Consider the following 20,811-nt stretch of genomic DNA (forward strand, 5'->3'; position numbering starts at 1 on the left):
CGTCTATAGACTTACCTTAGACGATCGAATAAACATCTAATAGATGTCTATCTGATCTCGCGTTTCTGCCTGGGGAGTGCCATAATAAAAGTAACAAGCAGAGATAAAAGAGGAGGAGGAGGAGGACCTGGGAGGTACCAGGCAACGGCAGAGCAACGACGGGGTCAACATTGAAAACTTCGCTGCAGCGCATCACTTGTCGGAATTATGAGCAGCTTATGTGAAATAGAAAACATGAGCTTGTTTCAAGATCTCAAGTTGAAAAGGAGAAAGGTCGACTCCTGATCATTGAGGTTATGCATGAAAAAATACACTTGAGCAATTTGAGCAGAAGCGTATATACTGACGATGTGTACTGCTAAAATAAATATCAGAAACGTCTATTTAGACGATACTGGTTAAATAAATATCAGAAACGTCTAGTCAGACGATATTGATGAAGAAAATAGAAATGTGTATAACAATACTGCTTGATTATAAATAACAGAATCGTCTATACAGACGATACTGATGAAAAACGTGTACGTCCTCCTTCAAACCATGGTTGCGTTTAAAATATAAATAATCGCGTAGAACGTAAATAATCAACACACATTTTATGTGTATGCAATGTAAACTATACGTATAAACAATACGTATAATAATTTGTACAAATGTAATCTCGAAATATACGGCATAACCTTGATTCAGACTATAATATCACTTTTGTCTGAAATGGTTTTTCCGTATTTTTTACATTTTTTAGAAATATTTACATGGGACAATTTAATAAGCCACCTGTATACGCACTTATATAAACCATAGTCCTAATGATAATCCTATTGACAATTTTAAAATGCTCATATGATAATGAAAGAAATGGAATTAAAAATGTTGACATTATCGATCGATATTATCGACATTTTTAGTTCCACTTATAGCGATTTCGGCTGGGATACACCGGTTGCACAGGTGTTTTAGATGTCGGTGCAACTTTTGTGTTTGGCTAGTTAAATAATTGAGTCTTTTAATAGTGCCGCGTGTTTATCTGGGTTCGATACACTTTACAAGTGCATATTGAGTGTACACAATAGGGACATAAGAAAATAGTCGGCGCCAGTTTGTGCGCCACCGATAAGATGGCACACCGGTGCGCCCTAGCCGAAATTTCTGTTAGTAGATATCGCAGGACCATCAGAGTTCGGTCATCTCTCCAGCATTCCCTTAAAACTGAAAATAACGGCACACAATTCGAAATATTTACAAATCGTATGTAAAATTAAACAAGAATCATTATTTTAGCACTAAGCTCTAACTATGACTTGTCATAGACTTATCAATCGCATGTGTTTATCACATAGCGGTGGATGTACTCTTAATACTTTTTTATTTCAAATAATTTACCGAAATTAAAATCTTGGCCACGACGCAAGAGCTCACAAATATTATTGATTAATTATTTATTTTGAACACTAATATTGTTTATTACTTCAATTTTATTTTTGTAATTTTATTTGAATCTTATAGTTAAAGAAACTTTTTTAAGAAAGAAAAATATTGTCTATTGCATTAAACACAAATTTTATTTTATTTACTTTAGCTACTTTAGTTACTTTATATTTCCTACACGTCTTCCTTACTTCCTAAAATAAAATATGGCTTTTGTATCTGAATTTCAAGACTTTTAAAAAACAAATTCAGTTTAGTTAAATATGACCGTACCTGTAATACCATTAATATTATCAATCCATCCAGGAAATGGATCTTTATTTGCAGCGCCGATTATACTTGGCCGTATAATCGCAATAGGTAAATCTTTTCCATTATCTTTTATGATTTGTTCTGCTAAATTTTTAGTGAACGTGTACGTATTGGGATGTTGTCCAATCAATTCCTTTTCAATGATTTTTAGCATTTTGTCGTTCAAAATTTCGCACATACGGATCACCGTATGCGGCTTCACCTTCGTACTGTAACATTAACAGTATACGAATTAAACACATTTTAAATAACTTATAAATCGCATCAGAAATTAGAACAAAGTTATAAAATAAATTATTATATATAATTTAAAGCAACCCTAGTAGCACAGTACATTGGTCAACATTGGCGAAACATTGGTAATATTGGGAGTTCATTGGCCAATATTTCCCAATAAAGAGCCAATATTGGTCATAAAATTAATTGCACATGTACTTGTAATATTGCTCGTCAATTAATATACAATATTGCGCTTACATTGGAAGTGCATTGGCCAAGATTTGCCAATCTAAAGCAAATATTGTTTTTTAAAGAAACGGTAATGTGCTGCCAATGTTACGAGTCAACAAATGCACAATATTGCATTTACATTGAAAGTGCATTGGCCAAGATTTGCCAATCTAAAGCAAATATTATTTATTAAAAATACGGTATTGTGCTGCTAATGTTACAAGTCAACAATTGTAGGGTGATGTGGTGTAAAATGGGACGTGGGGTAAAGTGGTATTTCTATGTAGTAGTAAGTTTAGAGCAAAACGAAAAATTGTTATCTGTTGCTTATCATGACAGCTCATGTTTCAATTAGCCATTGGAGTTTGTGTACTAACATTTTGTTCTGTACGAGACCGATCTTAAAAGTTATTTTCATAAAATTTTTCTTATGTTCATAATACTCGTAATTTAAGCTTTAAGTTTTTTAAGTGTTCAACAAAGGAAAGTTATGTGCAGTTATTATTTTTCTAAAAAAAAAAGAAAATGTTGTAGAAACTTAATCTAGTTTCGATAATAAATGGTTGCGTGCAAATTAACTTTTCTTATGTTTTCTTGAAGAATTAGTACAAATTAAGTGATTTTATTAATTATTTTGAATATTATTACTTATATACAGAAAAAATTTAATATTAAACATTACTATAATGTGACAGTAACTGCAAATCATCAAAGAATTATAAGTTTAACCCGGCGTGAATGTGGTGGGGTATGACATACCCCACCTGTTGTTTTTATCGATATATTTTTTTATTTGTCATTGCGACATTTTAGCAATTTCAAGCAGCTGGAGCTAAGGGAGTGTGGGAGGGGATAGTGACGTGGTCGCAGTGTTGCGTCAGCCTGCGCTCATGATACACGCGTGTAAACGTCTTTGGGGTTAGTCACACCCCGCCACATAGCTCGTGTGTGCATTTCGTGACAAAATTATTTAGTGCTTATTTCGCTTTCTCTGCTTAATATCGGCTTTTTTTAGCTAAAAATGGATGTGAAAAGTGATGAAAGGCGACTTAGGTCTATGCTGCATGAGGTATTAGAAAATTCTTCGGACGAATCAAGCTCGTCAGAAGTATCTGATAATTGTAGTGAACATAACCTCGAATCTGATACGGAACAGGAGATAAATGATGATCAAGTAGAAAGTGACAGTGATGGGGATTCAGACGACAATATCACACTTTCATCTCTGAGAACACGTCGCTCCTCTGTCCAAGTTCATGCACCTCATTACAAATGTAAAGATGGCCAAAAGTGGTACAAGCAAGCTCCACGAACAAATATACGAACTCGGGCTGAAAACATAATTAATGAGAAGCCTGGAGTGAAAGGAGCAGCAAAAGAGGCGAAAACTGAAGTTGAATGTTGGAAAATTTTTTTCACCGAGGAAATGAAGAATGTTATATTGATCCATACAAACGAAGAAATCTTGAGACGACAAGCAAATTGCAACGATCCTAAAAGGCTATATTACATGAAAGAAACAACAGCTACAGAACTTGATGCGTTTATTGGGTTGCTATACATTGCTGGTCGAAATAAATCAAGCCGCCAGAATCTGAACGACTTATGGAGGACGGATGGAACAGGAGTCGATATATTTCGGACGACTATGTCATTGCAACGATTTTACTTTTTGCAAAATTGCATTCGCTTTGATGACAAATCAACGAGGGAGGAGCGAAAGAAAACTGATAACTTGACTCATATAAGATGGCTGTTTGACCAATTTGTTCGGTGCTGCCAACAATCCTATATAGCACATGAGTACATGACAATTGATGAGATGTTATTGGCGTTTAGAGGGCGATGCTCGTTTCGTGTGTACATACCAAGCAAACCTGCTAAGTATGGCATCAAAATTCAAGCACTTGTAGATGCTAAGTCTTTTTACATTTTTAATTTAGAAATTTATGCAGGGAAGCAGCCTGCAGGGCCGTACGCTGTCAGTAACAGCGCTTTTGCTATAGTGGAAAGACTAATTCAGCCCATTTCAAAGTCGAATCGCAATTTAACTTTTGATAACTGGTTTACCAGTTACGAATTGATGATGCATCTATTAGCTGAGCATAGGCTGACTTCCACTGGAACAGTTCGCAAAAACAAAAGATGCATTCCACCTGTTTTTTTGAAGACCAGAAAAGAACCGGGAAGTTCAATGTTTTGTTTCCAGAAGGATATTTCTTTGGTCTCTTATGCCCCTAAAAATAATAAAGTGGTAATTGCAATGTCTACCCTTCACGATGATAGGATTGATGAAAGCACTGGAAACCAGAAAAAGCCGGAAATTATTACGTTCTACAACTCAACAAAAGCAGGAGTCGATGTTGTTGATGAGTTGAGCGCTACTTACGATGTTTCGCGCAACAGCAAACGCTGGCCAATGACACTCTTTTATGGAATACTGAATATGGCTGCTATCAATGCAAACATAATATTTCAAGAAAATGTAAACAAAAACACTACACGAACAGAATTTCTCCGTAATATGGCATTAAGTTTGGTGTATACGCATTTGCGACTACGAGTAGATAAAAAAAATATCCCCGTAAACATACGTCAGAAAATTTTTTCTCAAATCAATGAACCATTGCGCCCATTACTCCAAAATACTCCTGGACGTTATGTTAGATGTCTTGACTGTTCACGCCGCAAAGATCGAAAGACTAAATATGCATGTGCATGCTGTGAAAAAGCCATATGTTTGGATCATGCAATTTTTTCTTGCAAAGACTGTGCTAATTTCGATTCTAGTTCCTAAGATGTTTCTCAATGATATAATAAGATTTTATATGTTTAGTTTGTTCAAGATCTCATGTTGTTTATGTTTTTAGAGTTTTTTTAGTTTAAGTAAAAACTTATTAATCTTAGTGGCTCTTCTAAATGAGCGTTTTGATTTTTGTAACCAAAAACCAGTGCCATTGCTATCTCAAGTAATTGTATTAAAATACAATTAATATTATTTGCTTGTTATTGAAATTGTTTCTTATATTATCCCCTTTTATAATATATTGCAGTTATTTGACGTGATTCTGGTGCATTTAAAATTTTACAGACACTATTGTGTTGGGGTATGTCACACCCCGCCACATACTCAAAGTAATCTTTTTCCACCACACTCACGCCGGGTTAAACGTTATAGCCATTATAGAGAGAGGGAATGATTTTATTGCTCTATTTTTGATTATTTATTATTCAGAAGTGTAAATTAAACATAGAAGTCGATTTAAGTTGGTTTTTATGGCTGTTTTAACTGAACTTTCTTTGATGTCCCATTTTACCTCACCATTTTTCAAAAGCCCAAAATTTGTCGTTTTTAAAAAAGTAGCTAAAAATATAACTTAAAATCAAAACTTTGAAAATCCGCAATTATATAAAGTTAGTTTTTTTTGTCTAGTGAAAACAATCATTGATTGTTCAAAAATTCAATTTTTTGAACTTCTATGGAGGCAAACAAAAAACCCGTCTCACTTAACTCACATCACCCTACAATATTGCACTTACATTGAAAGTGCATTGGCCAAGATTTGCCAATCTAAATAGAATATGCTTTATAAAAGAAACGATAACGTGCTGCTAATGTTACGAGTCAAGAATTGTACGATATTGCACTTACAATGGAAATGCATTGGCCAAGATTTCCCAATCTAAAGCGAACATTGGTTACAAAGAAATATTAACGTGCTGCCAATGTTACAAGTCAATAATTGTATTGTAAATATTATCGATAGACGAAATAGGTCCTTAAATAAAGAAACTTTGATCTACATCCAAATAAGCAAACAATTTTTTTCAATCCTTTAAAAAAATTTTTTTTATAAAAATTTTTTTTATAAAAATTTTTTTATATTTAATTTAATTATTGTATTATATTGACATATAATTTCTAATTTTCATTCTTACTTAAACAAATAACAGAAAAGTTATTTCAGATACTATTCCGCATTTGTAAAAGTAGTAAAAAAACTATAATTTTATATTTGTTTATATAAATAATGTGCTTTAATTATACATATTCCATTTTTTTAATAACGTATATTGACCTTATCTACCAGCTTTATACAAGTATCAGCACAAAGTGTTTACAGGTCATCACAAGGGATCAATTTGCAGCGATCACACAGATCAAGCAACGTTCACCGGAGTCGCAACTTGGATGTGTGACCGCTTAGTTCCAAAAAAAATTTGACTAATATTGCAGCTCCAATATTGGTTAAGTAAAACAAAGTGTCAACTTTTTAATATTGGACCAATGTTAAAAATTCAATGGACAACCAATATGTAATATTAGGACGGGATCCGATAGCGCACGGTGCAACAGTCCACCGACCAATCATCTTGACTTATCTAACCCAACCAACGAAAAAACTCTAGGCATTGGCCGCTGTTAGTGGTGGTGTGCTATCGGTCCCGTGTACTATTGGGATCCGCCCATAATATCGTATTTATATTTTTTTTTAATGTTGGACCAATATTACAACTCCAATATTAGTTAAATAAGGGTAGATATCATACTTTGGGGGTGCGCACGATTGGACACCACCACTCACAGCGGCCGATGCCTAGAGTTTTTCCGTTGGTTAGATAAGTCAAGATGATTGGTTGGTGTCCAATCGTACTGTGTCCAAAAGAGTGTCACCCCATACTTTGCAATATTGGACCAATATTGAAAATGAATTCACACCCACAATAGAATATTTGGTTTAGCTTATTTTTTAATATTGGACCAATATTGCAACTCCAATATTGGTTAAATAAGGTTCGATATCATACTTTGCAATATTGAAAATCAATTCACACCCAATATAAAATATTGGGTTTATATTATTTCCCAATATAGGATCAATATTTTGTGCTACTAAGGAAGCTTTTAGAGAGTTTTCAAAAACTTTTTGCATCAAAAGACAACCTAGATTGCTCATAAAATTATATCATATTCATTCACATTCCTCTATTAAATAAAAAATATGTTCGCAATTTGAATCTCGTATCGTAACGAGATTGCAAACAAGAAATAGCCGTTGTACTGTATGCACTTATTATTATAGCCTAGATTCTCTTTTATTCCGCTTATCGGACACGATGTTTTTGAAGAAAAACGCTTTGATTGTATCTACGATCCATATTCTATTCTTAACATTGTTGTACGGCTAACGTACGAGGCGAGCCTAAGCTTGCGGACACCAGGAAATTTGAGGTCCGGCAGAGGAGGTTTAGAATGATAGAGTCCACTTGGCTTCAAATAATAGATATATTTGCACTCACAGTTGATCACAACGTAGATACACGTAATGTAGTTGCGGATACAACGCGATACCCGGTTGCTCACATGACTTCACAGATTATTCTCTGTCGTTTGGTCGTTTAGACGCTCCTTTTGTACAAGGGTGATTGCGCTAAGTCGTTGCTTGGCGCAATTGTTCGTCAGCATTTTCGTGACACGATTAGTCCAAGTAGTCCATGGGTTTTCGGGATTTTGGGCTCCGTGTTGCGAAAATGCTTTACATTCGTGGCATGATAATCTCATTTGTTTGTCATGCCTCGCGTATTTCTTAATTGTAACATTTATGTGGCAATAGGCCTGTTTGTGTTGCTGCCCTTTTTAAATTAATTTCTTTGTTGTCCATCTCTTTCTCACGGTCGAATATATATTTATCTCATCTCGAGTGCAAAAATTTTTGGGGATTTCAAGCAACTCGAACAAACCTATGGCAACTTCATTTGGTTTCCATGCCTGTTATGGGTTCAGTAATTGAGTCCACATATATTTATTAGCAATGTACAACTTTATTAAACTTGAGATATGCGTGAGACAATAGGTTGAGCATGGCGCACGTCTCTCAGTGTGTTCACAAACGCGCTCACATAAAGTCACGTTCCTCAACGGTGGTGACAAAGTTACCAACTTATAAATATAAATTCTCTAACATACCCCTTTTAACAATAAAATAAAATAAGTAAATTCGAGAACTCAAAATAAGCATAAATTTTTTTTTTAAACTTGAAGAAATGCAGAATACAATCAGAACAGCAGTATGCAAACTTATCTAACAACTTAAGATCTACTTAAATGAATATCAACATGAATACGGTTTACACAAGTGTCTTAAACATAGTCTTATAAGTACTGTGGCTTATTCACTGTACGACCAGACCTAGTTGTAACTGTAATGATCGCTCACCAGTGTTCTTATTATCTTCCAATATTTTATTTTGTATTTGAGAATTTTGACTAAAATCACCGTTTGAGATCCATTTGCTAGAATTGGCAATTTCAGTTCCATCCTCCGCAGTCTCTGAACTGCTCTTATGATTAGTAGTAACATTCTTAATGGCGTTATTTGCTCGGTTACATTCAATAAACTGTTCATGAATCTGATCCAAATCTTAATTTTTAACAAACCTATTTTTTTTCTTTAGGAACCTGCGGTTTCTAAAGAAAAAAAATAGGTGTGTTAAATTAATACATTTGTCCATTTTCATCCAATTTAACAATATAAAACCTTGGACAATTTGAGTCCACTCTAATTATTTTACCCGGTTTCCACTCATTATTATCTCTTTGAATTATAACTTTATCATCCGCGACCACCTGGCAAATCTTTTGCATTTCTATCATAATAAAACTTTTGCATCTGTTGACAATTTTTACTATTTATATAACTGCTCTTAAATTTATTCGAATATAAAACTTCCTCTTTAACCGGCAAAAGTCCTTTTAGTCTTCTCCCAAAAAAAGATTGCGCAGGTGATGAACATAACTTATTTACCGGAATGTGTCTCTACCATTATACAATGCTTTCTTTAAAATTCTTTTTATTGTCTGAATGTGTCGCTCAATAAATCCATTAGACTGTGAATACTTAGGGGAGCTCGTTCTTTGAATGATCTCCCATTCCTCAAAAAAATTTTGAAAAGTGTTGTTTACAAATTGTGGACCATTATCCGAGTACAATATATCTGGCTTGCCATGTCTTGCAAAAATAGATTTAACCACTGCAATGATTTTTTCATGAGTTGTATTACGATTTAGGCAAACTATTTCCAAATATTTCGAATATATATCTACTAATAACAAATATTCCTTGTTATCAAAATGAAATAAATCAACTGCAACTTGACTCCACGGATGATTAGTTGTTTTTTTGTTTAATAGCGATTCTTTCTGATTACTCTTTTGATGAACTAAACAAGCTAGACAACTATTTATGAGATCCATGATTTCCTTTTGAATAAATGGCCAATACACTGATTTCTGTACTCTTAAAAGAGTGTTTTCTTTTCCAAGATGATTATAATGTAATCTGTTTAAAATATCAACTTGCTTTTCGGAATAATTATTCGGTCACCTTTAAAAACTACTTCTCTAGCTATTACAAGTTCATCTCGAATTTTCCAATAAGACCTAATTAATAAACTGACTTGATCCTTCCGGCCACCCCTCATTAATGACTTTTATTAACTTCTTCATCTCTTTGTCTTTACTAGTTTCTTCCACAATTAATTTAAACTTTTTTGGTGTAACGTTAATATAGTTTATTAAATCAACTTGTGCCTCTACAGCTGACTCTACTAGCTTGAAACTGTTGTCTTTACTGTGTGCTCGAGATCAGCCAAATATAATTGTGATCCCGGTTTATATTTAACTTCAAAAGAATAGTTTTGCAAAGCTATTCTTAGCCTTTGTAATCGCAATGGACATTTATCTAACAATTTCTTAAAAATAGCTTTGAGTGGTTTGTGGTCCGTCTCTACTATAAATTCTTTTCCAAACAGAAACTGATGGAAACGCTGACACCCAAAAACTATAGCCAAGAGTTCTTTTTCAATCTATGCATAATTTTGCTGAGTTACTGGTAGTGATCTTGAGGCATATGCAATCGGTCTACTTTTCTGAAGAATAACTGCTCCCATACCATCTTTAGAGCTGTCAACCGAAAGTACAATTTGTTTATTTTTATTATAAAATCCTAGAACAGCCTCCACAAGTTTCTGCTTTAACATTTCAAATTTCATTTTATTTTATGGTAACCACGTCCACGCGCTATCTTTTTTCTTTAGAGACCTTAGATTTGCCGTTAAATTCGATAACTTTGGGATAAACTTCCCTCCATAAGTTACTATTCCCAGGAATCTGCTTAATTCTTTCACATTAGTTGATTCTGAAATATTTTTAATTGCTTCTATTTTTTTATTATTCATACTAATGCCTTTCGCAGATAATATATGTCTTACATATCTTACTTGCTTAACTTTAAAATTACATTTATTCAAATTAAATTTGACTTCATATTCTCTAGCTCTTTTTAAAACTAATTGTAAAATCTCATCGTGTTCTCTTTCACTACTAGCATAAATAATTAAGTCATCTAAATATACTTTCACACCTTTAATGTCACCAAATATTTCTATAAAGACACGATGGAAAATCTTAGGAGCATTTGATAATCCAAACGGCAATCTAAGGAATCTAAACCTTCCAAACGGCGTTGCAAACGTTGTCAACTCTGAAGACTTTTCTGTTAATACCACTTGCTAGAAAACTTTATTTGCATCTAGAGTACTAAATATTGTAGCTCCTAACATATCGCGCGTAAGTTCTTCAAACGTCGGAATCTCAAAGTATTCACGTACGATAGCTTTGTTAAGATTTTGAGGAATTAAACATATTCTCAAATCTCCATTTTCTTTGCGGATTAGAACAATGAGATTCACAAATTCTGTTGGTTTAGTAATTTTTTTAATGATATTTTCTTAAACCATTCTTTTCAGTTCATTTTCTAATTTTTTTATTAATTGAAACGGGACTCTACGACAAAATATAACTTTTGCGTCGTAATTTTCTTTGAGCTTTAATTCACAAGGTTTTATTTTTATTTTTCCTGTGCCTTCAAATAAATCTTTTTCTTTTTCTATTAAACTCTCAACCGTTTTTATTTCATTAATGTTGTTTCTTTTAACTAATCCTAGATCTTGTAAACTACTAATGCCAAGAATTGGAGGAGATTTGTCAAGTGTTTTCACTATTACAAAATTAATTGAAGTATCTTTATCCTTGACTCTAACCCTCAAGTCACAATTATCCTTAACTTCTAGCTTCTGACCGCAGTAATTCGAGATTAGCATATTTGTTTTTTTTTAGTTCATTATTAAGTTTTAAGAATTGAAAAACGTATTCGGGAATGACATATACTTGTGCCCCAGTATCAAGTTTGAATTTAACACGTTTGTTGCAATCTAGTAATTCAATTATTTCGTACCAGCAGGTATCTAGAGCATCAATTTCAATTGTGTCTATTACAAACGAATTTCCCGACGACGTTTCTCCTTCCAATGCACGAAAATTTTCATTTTTACACATTTTCGCAAAATGATTCGACTTTTTACATTTCATACATGTTTTACCCCACGCTGGACATTTATACCCTATGCTTGTAACCGCAACAATGACAATCTTTCTGTTGAGAAGTTACCTTGCTCTCCCGTCGTCTATCGTTTTGCTGATCACCAGATCTCTCTAAATCCCTCGGTTCTTACTGTGCTTAGGTTGCTTCGATGCTTTCCTCAGCTCGTTTGAATGCTGCTTGACTGTGTGGACTTCTAACTTTGTATTTACCCCACAAAGTTGCTTTATTTGGTGTTCCGCCTGCTCTGCTGCTCTGCTTATCTCAATGGCCTTTGTTAGATTTAAGTCTTTTTCCCTTAACAACCTGTTTCGCACCTTTGAATCACGTATGCCGCACACGATTCGATCCTTTATCAATTGCTCTTTTAATGTACCAAATTCGCAATTTGCTGCTAATCTCTTCAAGTCCGCCACAACGTATCAAAATCTTCTCCAGTACCTTGAACTCGAGTATTAAATTTATGGCTTTCTACACTTGGATTTGATTTTGGAACAAAATAATCTTCTAATTTGGTCTTGAGTGTACTGATGTTGGTTTTTTTGGCCTCAGTTATCTCAATTGTTTCTATTACTTTCCTAACCTCTTCGCCAATACAATGCAGTAATGCTGCCGCTTAAATTTTTGGAATTTTTGTATCTAATCATTAGGCTACTGAGAAGAGATCAAAACTTGCCTTGAATTTTTTCCAATTTTTTCCAAGGTCTCCTTCCATCGACATTGAGTCTGGTTGTTTGAAAGAATCCATCCTTCTTTACATTCAAGCCGGTGTATATCGCTCCTTGTTTAGTTTGTGGCGTCTTTTCGTCCGCACAATTACTTTGTATTACAGATGATTTTCTTCTTGTCCTTGTTGAATTTTCCAACCCAGGGAGGATTTAAAACGACTGCGCCATGTTATGGGTTCAGTAATTGAGTCCACATTTATTTATTAGCAATGTGCAACTTTATTAAACTTGAGATATGCGTGAGACAATAGGTTGAGCATGGCGTACCGCACGTCTCTCAATGTGTTCACAAACGCGCTCACATAAAGTCACGTTCCTCAACAGTGGTGACAAAGTTACCAACTTATAAATATAAATTCTCTAACAATGCCTTACATTATTGCTAGATTATAACAACATTTTAATGCATGTAAATAGATGTGTCTGTCGATATCGACATAATACTCTCACCTTCTTTAATGTATAAAAAAACAAATATAGATAATAATTTAACACGTTATTAATCAAAAGCTTGACACAATAAGCTTTTTGCCGCCAATCCTTTTTGACCCTCTATCGATTAGATCTACATTGAATGTCGAACATTTAATATTAACAAATACTTTATTATTCTTATTAATCTGTTATTGTTTCAATTATTTCAAGTATATTATGCATTCAATTCATTTTATACGTTTTATAAAAATAATTGTTAACTTGATTAAATTTTCAAAGTGATTAATGCCTTTCAGTTCATTGATTTGTATATTTAATTTAAATATATAAAATACTTAAATTTTAATTTGAATATTTATATATTTAATTAGTCAAGTTGACAATTTTCTTTCTAATGCAATGTAGAACGTTTTGCAATAAAATAATTTGATCTCGAAGATGTGTCATCAAGATAAAAACGGTCGTATCATACCATCGGTATGAGTGTCATACGTGCAACTAGGGGAACTTACGTGTAAATCAATTCTTCAATCTCTCGTCGATCAACATTACTGTAGGCTGTACTGACATGTATGACGCTAGTAAGATTTGTCATGCGCCTGCATAAATCCAATATACGATCGGTGCCTATCACGTTCAGATTAACTGCAATTTTCAGCGGCTCATCGAAACGTACGGTGGCCGCGCTATGGAACACAATATTGACATTCTGTAAAAGCATATCCCTGTCTTTGGGCTGGAGTCCTAGTTCCGGCAGGCCCACGTCGCCTTTCACGGGGAAGATCTTCTTCAAAGTACTCGGGAACTCTGATCGTATTTTGTCAAAAACCTGTCACAGAAAAAACACTATTTTTGTTTCGTTTTGCAAATAAATAAGTTTTCGACTGCAGTTCAAACTTATTACAATAAAAATGCTATAAATCACAAGAAAATCAAGCAGAAAAGAGCATTGTGCACAGAGAAAAAAAGTTGTCAACTGAATTTATCAGTTTAATTAAATTTTTTCAGTATTTATATATTTAAATTAGTATATATTTAAAGTATATATTTAAATTACATATACAAATGCCTAAATTAAAATTCAAGTATTTAAATAAAGTATTTGAACGGAAAAAGTAAAATCAAGTTGAAAAATTTAATCACGTAAATACGTTTTTCTTAGTGTATATTGTACAGGGTGATTCAGAATAACCCGTTGTCTTTCAAGGGACGTAATTCTGGTCGAATCCTAAGACGATTTTTCCTTTGCCAAAAATTTGTCAGACGCTTAGATTTTGAAATATCACCCGATTAAGTTAGCGTATCACGGGTAGAATACAGATGGTACGCAGGGGCGGCGCATTCACCGTTACGCGCGGGTGTGGTGCCTGCTGCGCTCAGCTAATACAACACACAAGTCTTTCTCCCCTCTCACTCTCTCACTCACTCTCTCTGTCTGTCTTTTTCTCTCTCTCTCTCTCTTTTTCTCTCTCTGTCACATCACAATGCTAGCTTTAACTTAAAAATGTAATTAATTTTCTACTTAATTTTAATGATTTTAATAAGAGAAGTGCCAGGAAATTCTTTATACAGTCGAAGAATCGAACAAAGAATTGCACGAATCTAGATATTTAATTACATTTAATAAATTATGTCATTGCAAGTATTCAAACAAATATTTATTAAAATTTAATAACTTTTTTTCTCAGTGTAGAATCTCTTGATACAAAAAAATAATTTTAATAAAATAAATAGAAAAATATTTTTCAATAAATTTTATTATTAAAAACAATATTAATCACTATTTTACTTTTAAATTGCCGCGTTTTAACCTCTGTTCGATCAATCACGCATTCATATTCGATCATAACGTATCCCATAAAATCAGTCGGCTCTTTCCTGTTGTCGAGTAAACACGTGTTGTCTGTTCGTCGCGCGTAAACACGGGTTTTATCGAGCTACATATTTTCGCACGCCGAATGACTAATAATTATTTACAATGATCGTTACTCGAAGTGATCGTTAATTAGTTACTCAAGTTTTATTGATCAAGTGAATAAATTATGTATTATGATATTAAAGTGATAATTTACGAGAGGATCAAAGAAACTTTGGTCTGTCTTATTGTGGAGACAACTAATTGATCGCTGTACAGAATAATACATAAGTAAATGCATGTCCAAACTTGTTCATGCAAGCACGCGCGCACGTGCGCGCGTGCGTTTGCTTTCTTTCTCTCTCTCCCTCCCCCCCCCTCTCTCTCTGTAACAAAAAAAGTACTATTGTTTCTAAAAACTCGAGATGTAAATACTTTTGTAGATTTCGTGCAATTCTTTGTTCAATTCTTTAACTGTACAAAAAATTTCCTGGCACTTCTCTTATTAAAATCATTAAAATTAAGATAAAAATTAATTGCATTTTTAAGTTAAAGCTAGCATTGTGATGTGATAGAGAGAGAGAGAGAGAGAGAGAGAGAGAGAGAGAGAGAGAGAGAGAGAGAGAAAGTGAGAAAGGAGAAATACTTGTGTTGTATCAGTTGAGCGCAGCAGGCACCTCACGACACACCCGCACGTAACGGTGAGTGTGCTGCCCCTGCGTACCATCTGTATTCGACCCTTGATACGCTAACTTAATCGACTGATATTTTAAAATCTAAGCGTCTGACAAATTTTTGGCAAAAGAAAAATCGTTTTAGAATTCGACCAGGAATACGTCCCTTAAAAGACAACGGGTTATTCTGAATCACCCTGTATACCACATTTTTTAGTTGAATGTGCTGCTACTGCTTAAGTGCGAAATAAAGTTCAATGACTTCCGTCGTCAATTCTGATTTTAGGAAGCAGGATAACTAGTTAAATCTTACTGATAAATTTAACGACACAAATTCTAATGTCCGTATGTCACATTACACATTAGAGATTAAAAATTACGAATTAAAGATTAGAATTTGGCTAATTAAATTGTTTTAATTTTAAGCCGTTTTATATTCTGACTAAAAATCCTATAATAAGAGACTGGCCACCGTCCATGTTCGCGCGCATTGGTGAAGCCAAACTTTGTAATAAAATGGCCGAACCAATTAGAAATTACTATAAAGATGCGTGTGATGCGCATAGAAGCTGTGAAGTTAGCTTAACAAAATTAACTTTTAACAATTATAGCTAATTGTTGGTCATTTGTTGGTTACTGTTTATCTAATTTTGACGTTTGTTGATTGTTAATTTAATTATTATTAACAAAATAAATATCAATGTGGAGTTAGCCTATGAAATAAGAATTTTTTATTTTATTTCAATTTTTACGCGTCAAATCATTTTAAACGGCACAATTGGGACTAACAATCAATTTTCGATTTAACGACATTTTTTAATTATTAGATTAAAAAATTATAAAATTAAGATTATAGGATTAATTATATATTATAAAATAAAATTGACAAATACAATAATAACACAACAATTTTAATTGTAGATTTTTAATTCTCTTATATAAATAACGTCTTATATAATTTTACTCTAACATAGTAATATTTTATAAAAATGAATCTTCACACACACACACACACACACACACACACACACACACACACACAAATTATAACATTAAAAAATATTTAACTATAGAGTAAGATTAAAAGGTTTAGTTCACTTGCGTTGTTATAAAAATATTGAATTAAAATATAATTTATAATTTACAATAGTTTATAGTTTACAAGAGTTGTACTTACCACAAGAACAAATTTTTTATCCAAAAAATATACAACTCACACTCTAACAATAATAAATGCGCACTCTATTGCGCTCTATTGAACGTTGTGACGCGTGATGTTTCTAGAGTCTTTAGATGCTTTGCAACAGAAGCCATTTTATTACAAAACAGTAGCAGTGGCCAGTCTCTTATTATAAGGTCTCTAGTTCTGACTAATAAAAATCTAACATGCAATTTGTACACAGAAAGAAATGACTTACAAATAAACCTATCTTATCCAAGAGTTACACTACATTAATATTGTAATTAATTAATTAATTAATTAAATTAAAATTAACTCATAATTTTCAATTTTATTCTATCAATTCCACTCAGCAGATAATGTTTCTTTAAATATTTAAAATACACAACAATAAATACTTTAAAAATGTTATTTACTGATTTTTAATACCAAAAAATTTTATATAAATTTAATTTTGAAAAAATTTTACAAATCTTTATCATAATAATAAATAAACATTTTAAAAATATTTATCATAATATTTATCATAAATATTTTTGAAACTTTTATGATAAATATTTATGATCTATTAACTCTAAAACCATAAGAGCATTTATTAAATGTTTATGATAAATGTTTATAAAATATTAAAATAAATATTATAAATACTTAGTAAATATTTTATAAATATTTTGTGCTAATATATAATTAATGAAAAATGTATATTCAAGCATATATATACGAACGGGATCATTCAGCAGTTCTTCGAAACGTTGCTCGATCGTTTTGTCTTTTTTTGGACGGATTAGTACAAAAATTGCGGCCACGGGACATGAGTGCAGTAGCTTTTCCAAAAGGGCTTTCCCTAAGAAGCCCGTAGCGCCAGTTAAAAGTATCATCGTCCCGGCAAAGAATTCGTCAATCGTTTTTCCTCTCAAGTAATCCTTATCGTGTGCGTGTCCCGAGTTGAATTCTACCTTCGTCGTAGCCATTTTTGTGTAAATTTTAAGCTCTACACAACTGTGAAAATTCATTAATAAATTAGCATATTATCATTATAATTTTTAAAAGTACAAAAATTCTTTTTTCCTATTTGAAATATATTGTTAGTTTAAATAAGTTTACGATAGGGGAGATTATGATATTTAGCAATATCTTTTTTATTTTAATATTTAGAGTTTTTTTAATTATTGGTTTTTGAAATTCAAATACTGCTTGCGAATAGTGAGTGTTTGTATAATTTATGTATTAAAGAGGAAACAGAAATAAGAAAGTTTTATTAAAATAAAACATTTTTAAACTACAAAACTTGGCGCTGCCAGATAAGAAAAGCATGTGAAAAAAATCGTAAGTATTTATACATTCATTAAACACATATTATTACAAATTGAACAAGAATACCTTCTACGGTCGCAGCTAGGTCTTCGTGCTTGTATTGTTTGTGTGATTTTATATACCCAAGGAGCACAATCTAGTAATATAACAGTTATAGGAACGTTCACATAACTTTCTTTAAAACTTTATAACTTTTCTTACAACCGTACTGCAGCTAAAAAATACAGATAGTAACGTCGTTGAAATGTTTATGTCAACTAACAAGGAAACACAAGGAAGTGTCCGCCTCAGATTAAAACGAGTTTTTAATATGTGTAGTACAGATAAAAATAAGGGACACGTATTTTTTTATACGTGCCCATACGCACTTTAAGGGGGTGAAACACCCCTTTGAAGAAAATAGGTTTTTTTCTTTCGAAGTGTATGCTGTCGAAACTATAAGAGATAGAAAAAAATGTTTTAAATGAAAGTTGAATGGCTCGAAGAGTAATTTATGACAGCAGAAAAAAAATTTTTCTTTTAATTTTTTTTAATACTTTCCCCTACCACTTACCTATTTTTTTTTTAATTTTTATTTTTTTTATAAGCAAAATAAAGCTTATTTTATTACGAATTCAACGGTATATGATAAAGTTACGATACAACATTCCCATTTTCCAAAAATAATTAAAAATCTCTCGATACGCACGGTAGGCGCACCCGTCCGCGTGCCTTTAATATGTTGTACAGATTAAAATAAGGGACACGTATTTTTTTTCGTGTCCTAATACACTTTTAAGGGTGAAACACCCCTTTGAAGAAAATCGGATTTTTTCTTTCGAAGCGTGTATCGTCGAAACTATAAGAGATAATAAAAAAAAAACTCCCGACTGCTGCCAAAAGTTGGTTTAATAACAAGAATTAAAAAGTTTAAGATTAAAAATTAATTAATAACAAAAAAAATTAAAAATTTAAAAAACAATTTAAAAAATTATAAAGTTAATTAAAATTAAATAAAAATTAAAAAATTAAAAAGTTAATTACAAAAATTACAAAAATAAGAAAAAACCAACAAATTAATAAAAATTAACTAAATTAACAAATTTAGTAAAAAATTGGAAATAAAAAACAAATTAACATAAAATCAACTAAATAATAAATATAACATTACATTATATACTGAATAGTTATAACATTCAGCGTGGCGTCTCCCGAATGCTGGTTAAGTACAATTTATTATTGAAAAAAAAAGTATTTTATTAAACAAAGTGTAAATTTCAATTTTAATTTTTAATTGGTACAATAATGTGCTACAAGTAGAATTAGCATTTAAAATGTCAAGTATTTGCTATAATTAATTTTTATTTCAAACTTTTAAAAACTATTTTTTAGTATCCGTAGTTTTATTTTTTGTTGTTATTTTAATTGTTCAATTGATTTTTATTTCAAACTTTTTAAAGCAATCTTTTTATTAATATTTTTTAGTTTTGTTGATTTTCTGTTTTTATGTTAATTTGTTTTTTATTTCCAATTTTTTACTAAATTTGTTAATTTAGTTAATTTTTATTAATTTGTTGGTTTTTTCTTATTTTTGTAATTTTTCTAATTAACTTTTTATTTTTTAATTTTTATTTAATTTCAATTAACTTTATAATTTTTTAAATTGTTTTTTAAATTTTTAATTATTTTTGTTATTAATTAATTTTTAATCTTAAACTTTTTAATTCTTGTTATTAAACCAACTTTTGGCAGCAGTTGGGAGTTTTTTTTTTATTATCTCTTATAGTTTCGACGATACACGCTTCGAAAGAAAAAACCCGATTTTCTTCATAGGGGTGTTTCATCCTTAAAAGTGTATTAGGACACGTGTAAAAAATACGTGTCCCTTATTTTAATCTGTACAACATATTAAAGGCACGTCGAAACCGAAGGGAGTCACTTTTGTAGCGCACGAACGCGCGGACGGGTGCGCGTACCGTGCGTATCGAGAGATTTTTAATTATTTTTGGAAAATGGGAATGTTGTATCGTAACTTTATCATATACCGTTGAATTCGTAATATAATAAGCTTTATTTTGCTTATAAAAACATAAAAATTTTGAAAAAAAATAGGTAAGTGGTGGGGGAAAGTATTAAAAAAAATTAAAAAAAAAAAATTTTTTCCGTTGTCATAAATTACTCTTCGAGCCATTCAACTTTCATTTAAAACATTTTTTTCTATCTCTTATAGTTTCGACGGCATACACTTCGAAAGAAAAAAACCGATTTTCTTCAAAGGGGTGTTTCACCCCCTTAAAGTGCGTATGGGCACGTATAAAAAAATACGTGTCCCTTATTTTTATCTGTACTACAACATATTAAAAACTCGTTTTAATCTGAGGCGGACACTTACCTGTGTTTCCTTGTCAGTTATTTATTCAACGATTCATTTGTTTTTATATTATCTTTCAGTCCGTATTTATGTATTGTATTTATTTTTATTTGTATATCCCCGACTGCTAGTCTTTGCGTGTGACGTTGATGCAAGACGTTAGAATTCAAATAACGAGATTTACACAGTCAGTATACATTCTGACTTGAGACAGTGAACATGTTTCTTTTGTTAGTGTATACTTTGACAAGGGAATTGAAATTATTCTTATAAGACAACATTTTATCCAAGGCTTTAGTAGTCCTCATCAGTTAAAAATGGGTGAGTCACGCAAATATAGCCAATTAAGATAATTATTAATCATCTCTGAAAAAAACATACAATGATTGGATAGAGAAGTATCATTTCCTTCGAACACTGCCACGGGAAAATATGACACTGCGGATCTGGCAAACCATTGGTGATGTGACGTCCTCTCGTTTTATGCTGACTGATGACGATTATAATCGTTTATATATATTGCGCTGAAGATGACTCAAAATAAGTCGAAACATTCGTGGTAATTGTAATTCGTTATGAAATAAACACATTAAAATTGTATTTCGATAAGAAATAAACATTTGCGCACTTATACCCGCGCTGACT

The 20,811-nt window shown here is 32.1% G+C and overlaps 1 protein-coding gene, 1 long non-coding RNA gene and 1 pseudogene across 3 annotated transcripts in view; 1 reads left to right on the forward strand and 2 right to left on the reverse strand.

Moving 5' to 3' along the window:
* The window catches only part of LOC113005801 (putative fatty acyl-CoA reductase CG5065), a 73,623-nt gene extending 55,474 nt beyond the window's left edge, over positions 1-18,149 (reverse strand). The window contains exons 1-4 of one of the 2 annotated variants that reach the window (XM_039454677.1): positions 17,883-18,149; positions 17,228-17,501; positions 13,306-13,622; positions 1,702-1,949 (exon numbers count right to left, since the gene is read on the reverse strand). In XM_039454677.1, coding sequence (XP_039310611.1) covers positions 1,702-1,949; positions 13,306-13,622; positions 17,228-17,473 — 811 coding nt within the window. In that variant the 5' untranslated portion in view covers positions 17,474-17,501; positions 17,883-18,149. Of the gene's footprint in view, positions 1-1,701; positions 1,950-13,305; positions 13,623-17,227; positions 17,516-17,882 lie in introns of those variants that run through there. The other variant, XM_039454676.1, reaches the window with a different exon arrangement.
* Positions 7,459-13,278, reverse strand: LOC113006226 (annotated as a pseudogene).
* Positions 18,150-20,186: 2,037 nt separating the features above from the next.
* On the forward strand, positions 20,187-20,797 carry LOC120358905. The gene is made up of 2 exons (XR_005575780.1): positions 20,187-20,487; positions 20,561-20,797. It is a non-coding gene; the product is annotated as an uncharacterized LOC120358905 (long non-coding RNA).
* Positions 20,798-20,811: the final 14 nt, after the last annotated feature.

The sequence above is a fragment of the Solenopsis invicta genome, chromosome 10 (genome assembly GCF_016802725.1).
Source record: "Solenopsis invicta isolate M01_SB chromosome 10, UNIL_Sinv_3.0, whole genome shotgun sequence".
NCBI classification, from domain to species: Eukaryota; Metazoa; Arthropoda; class Insecta; order Hymenoptera; family Formicidae; genus Solenopsis; species Solenopsis invicta.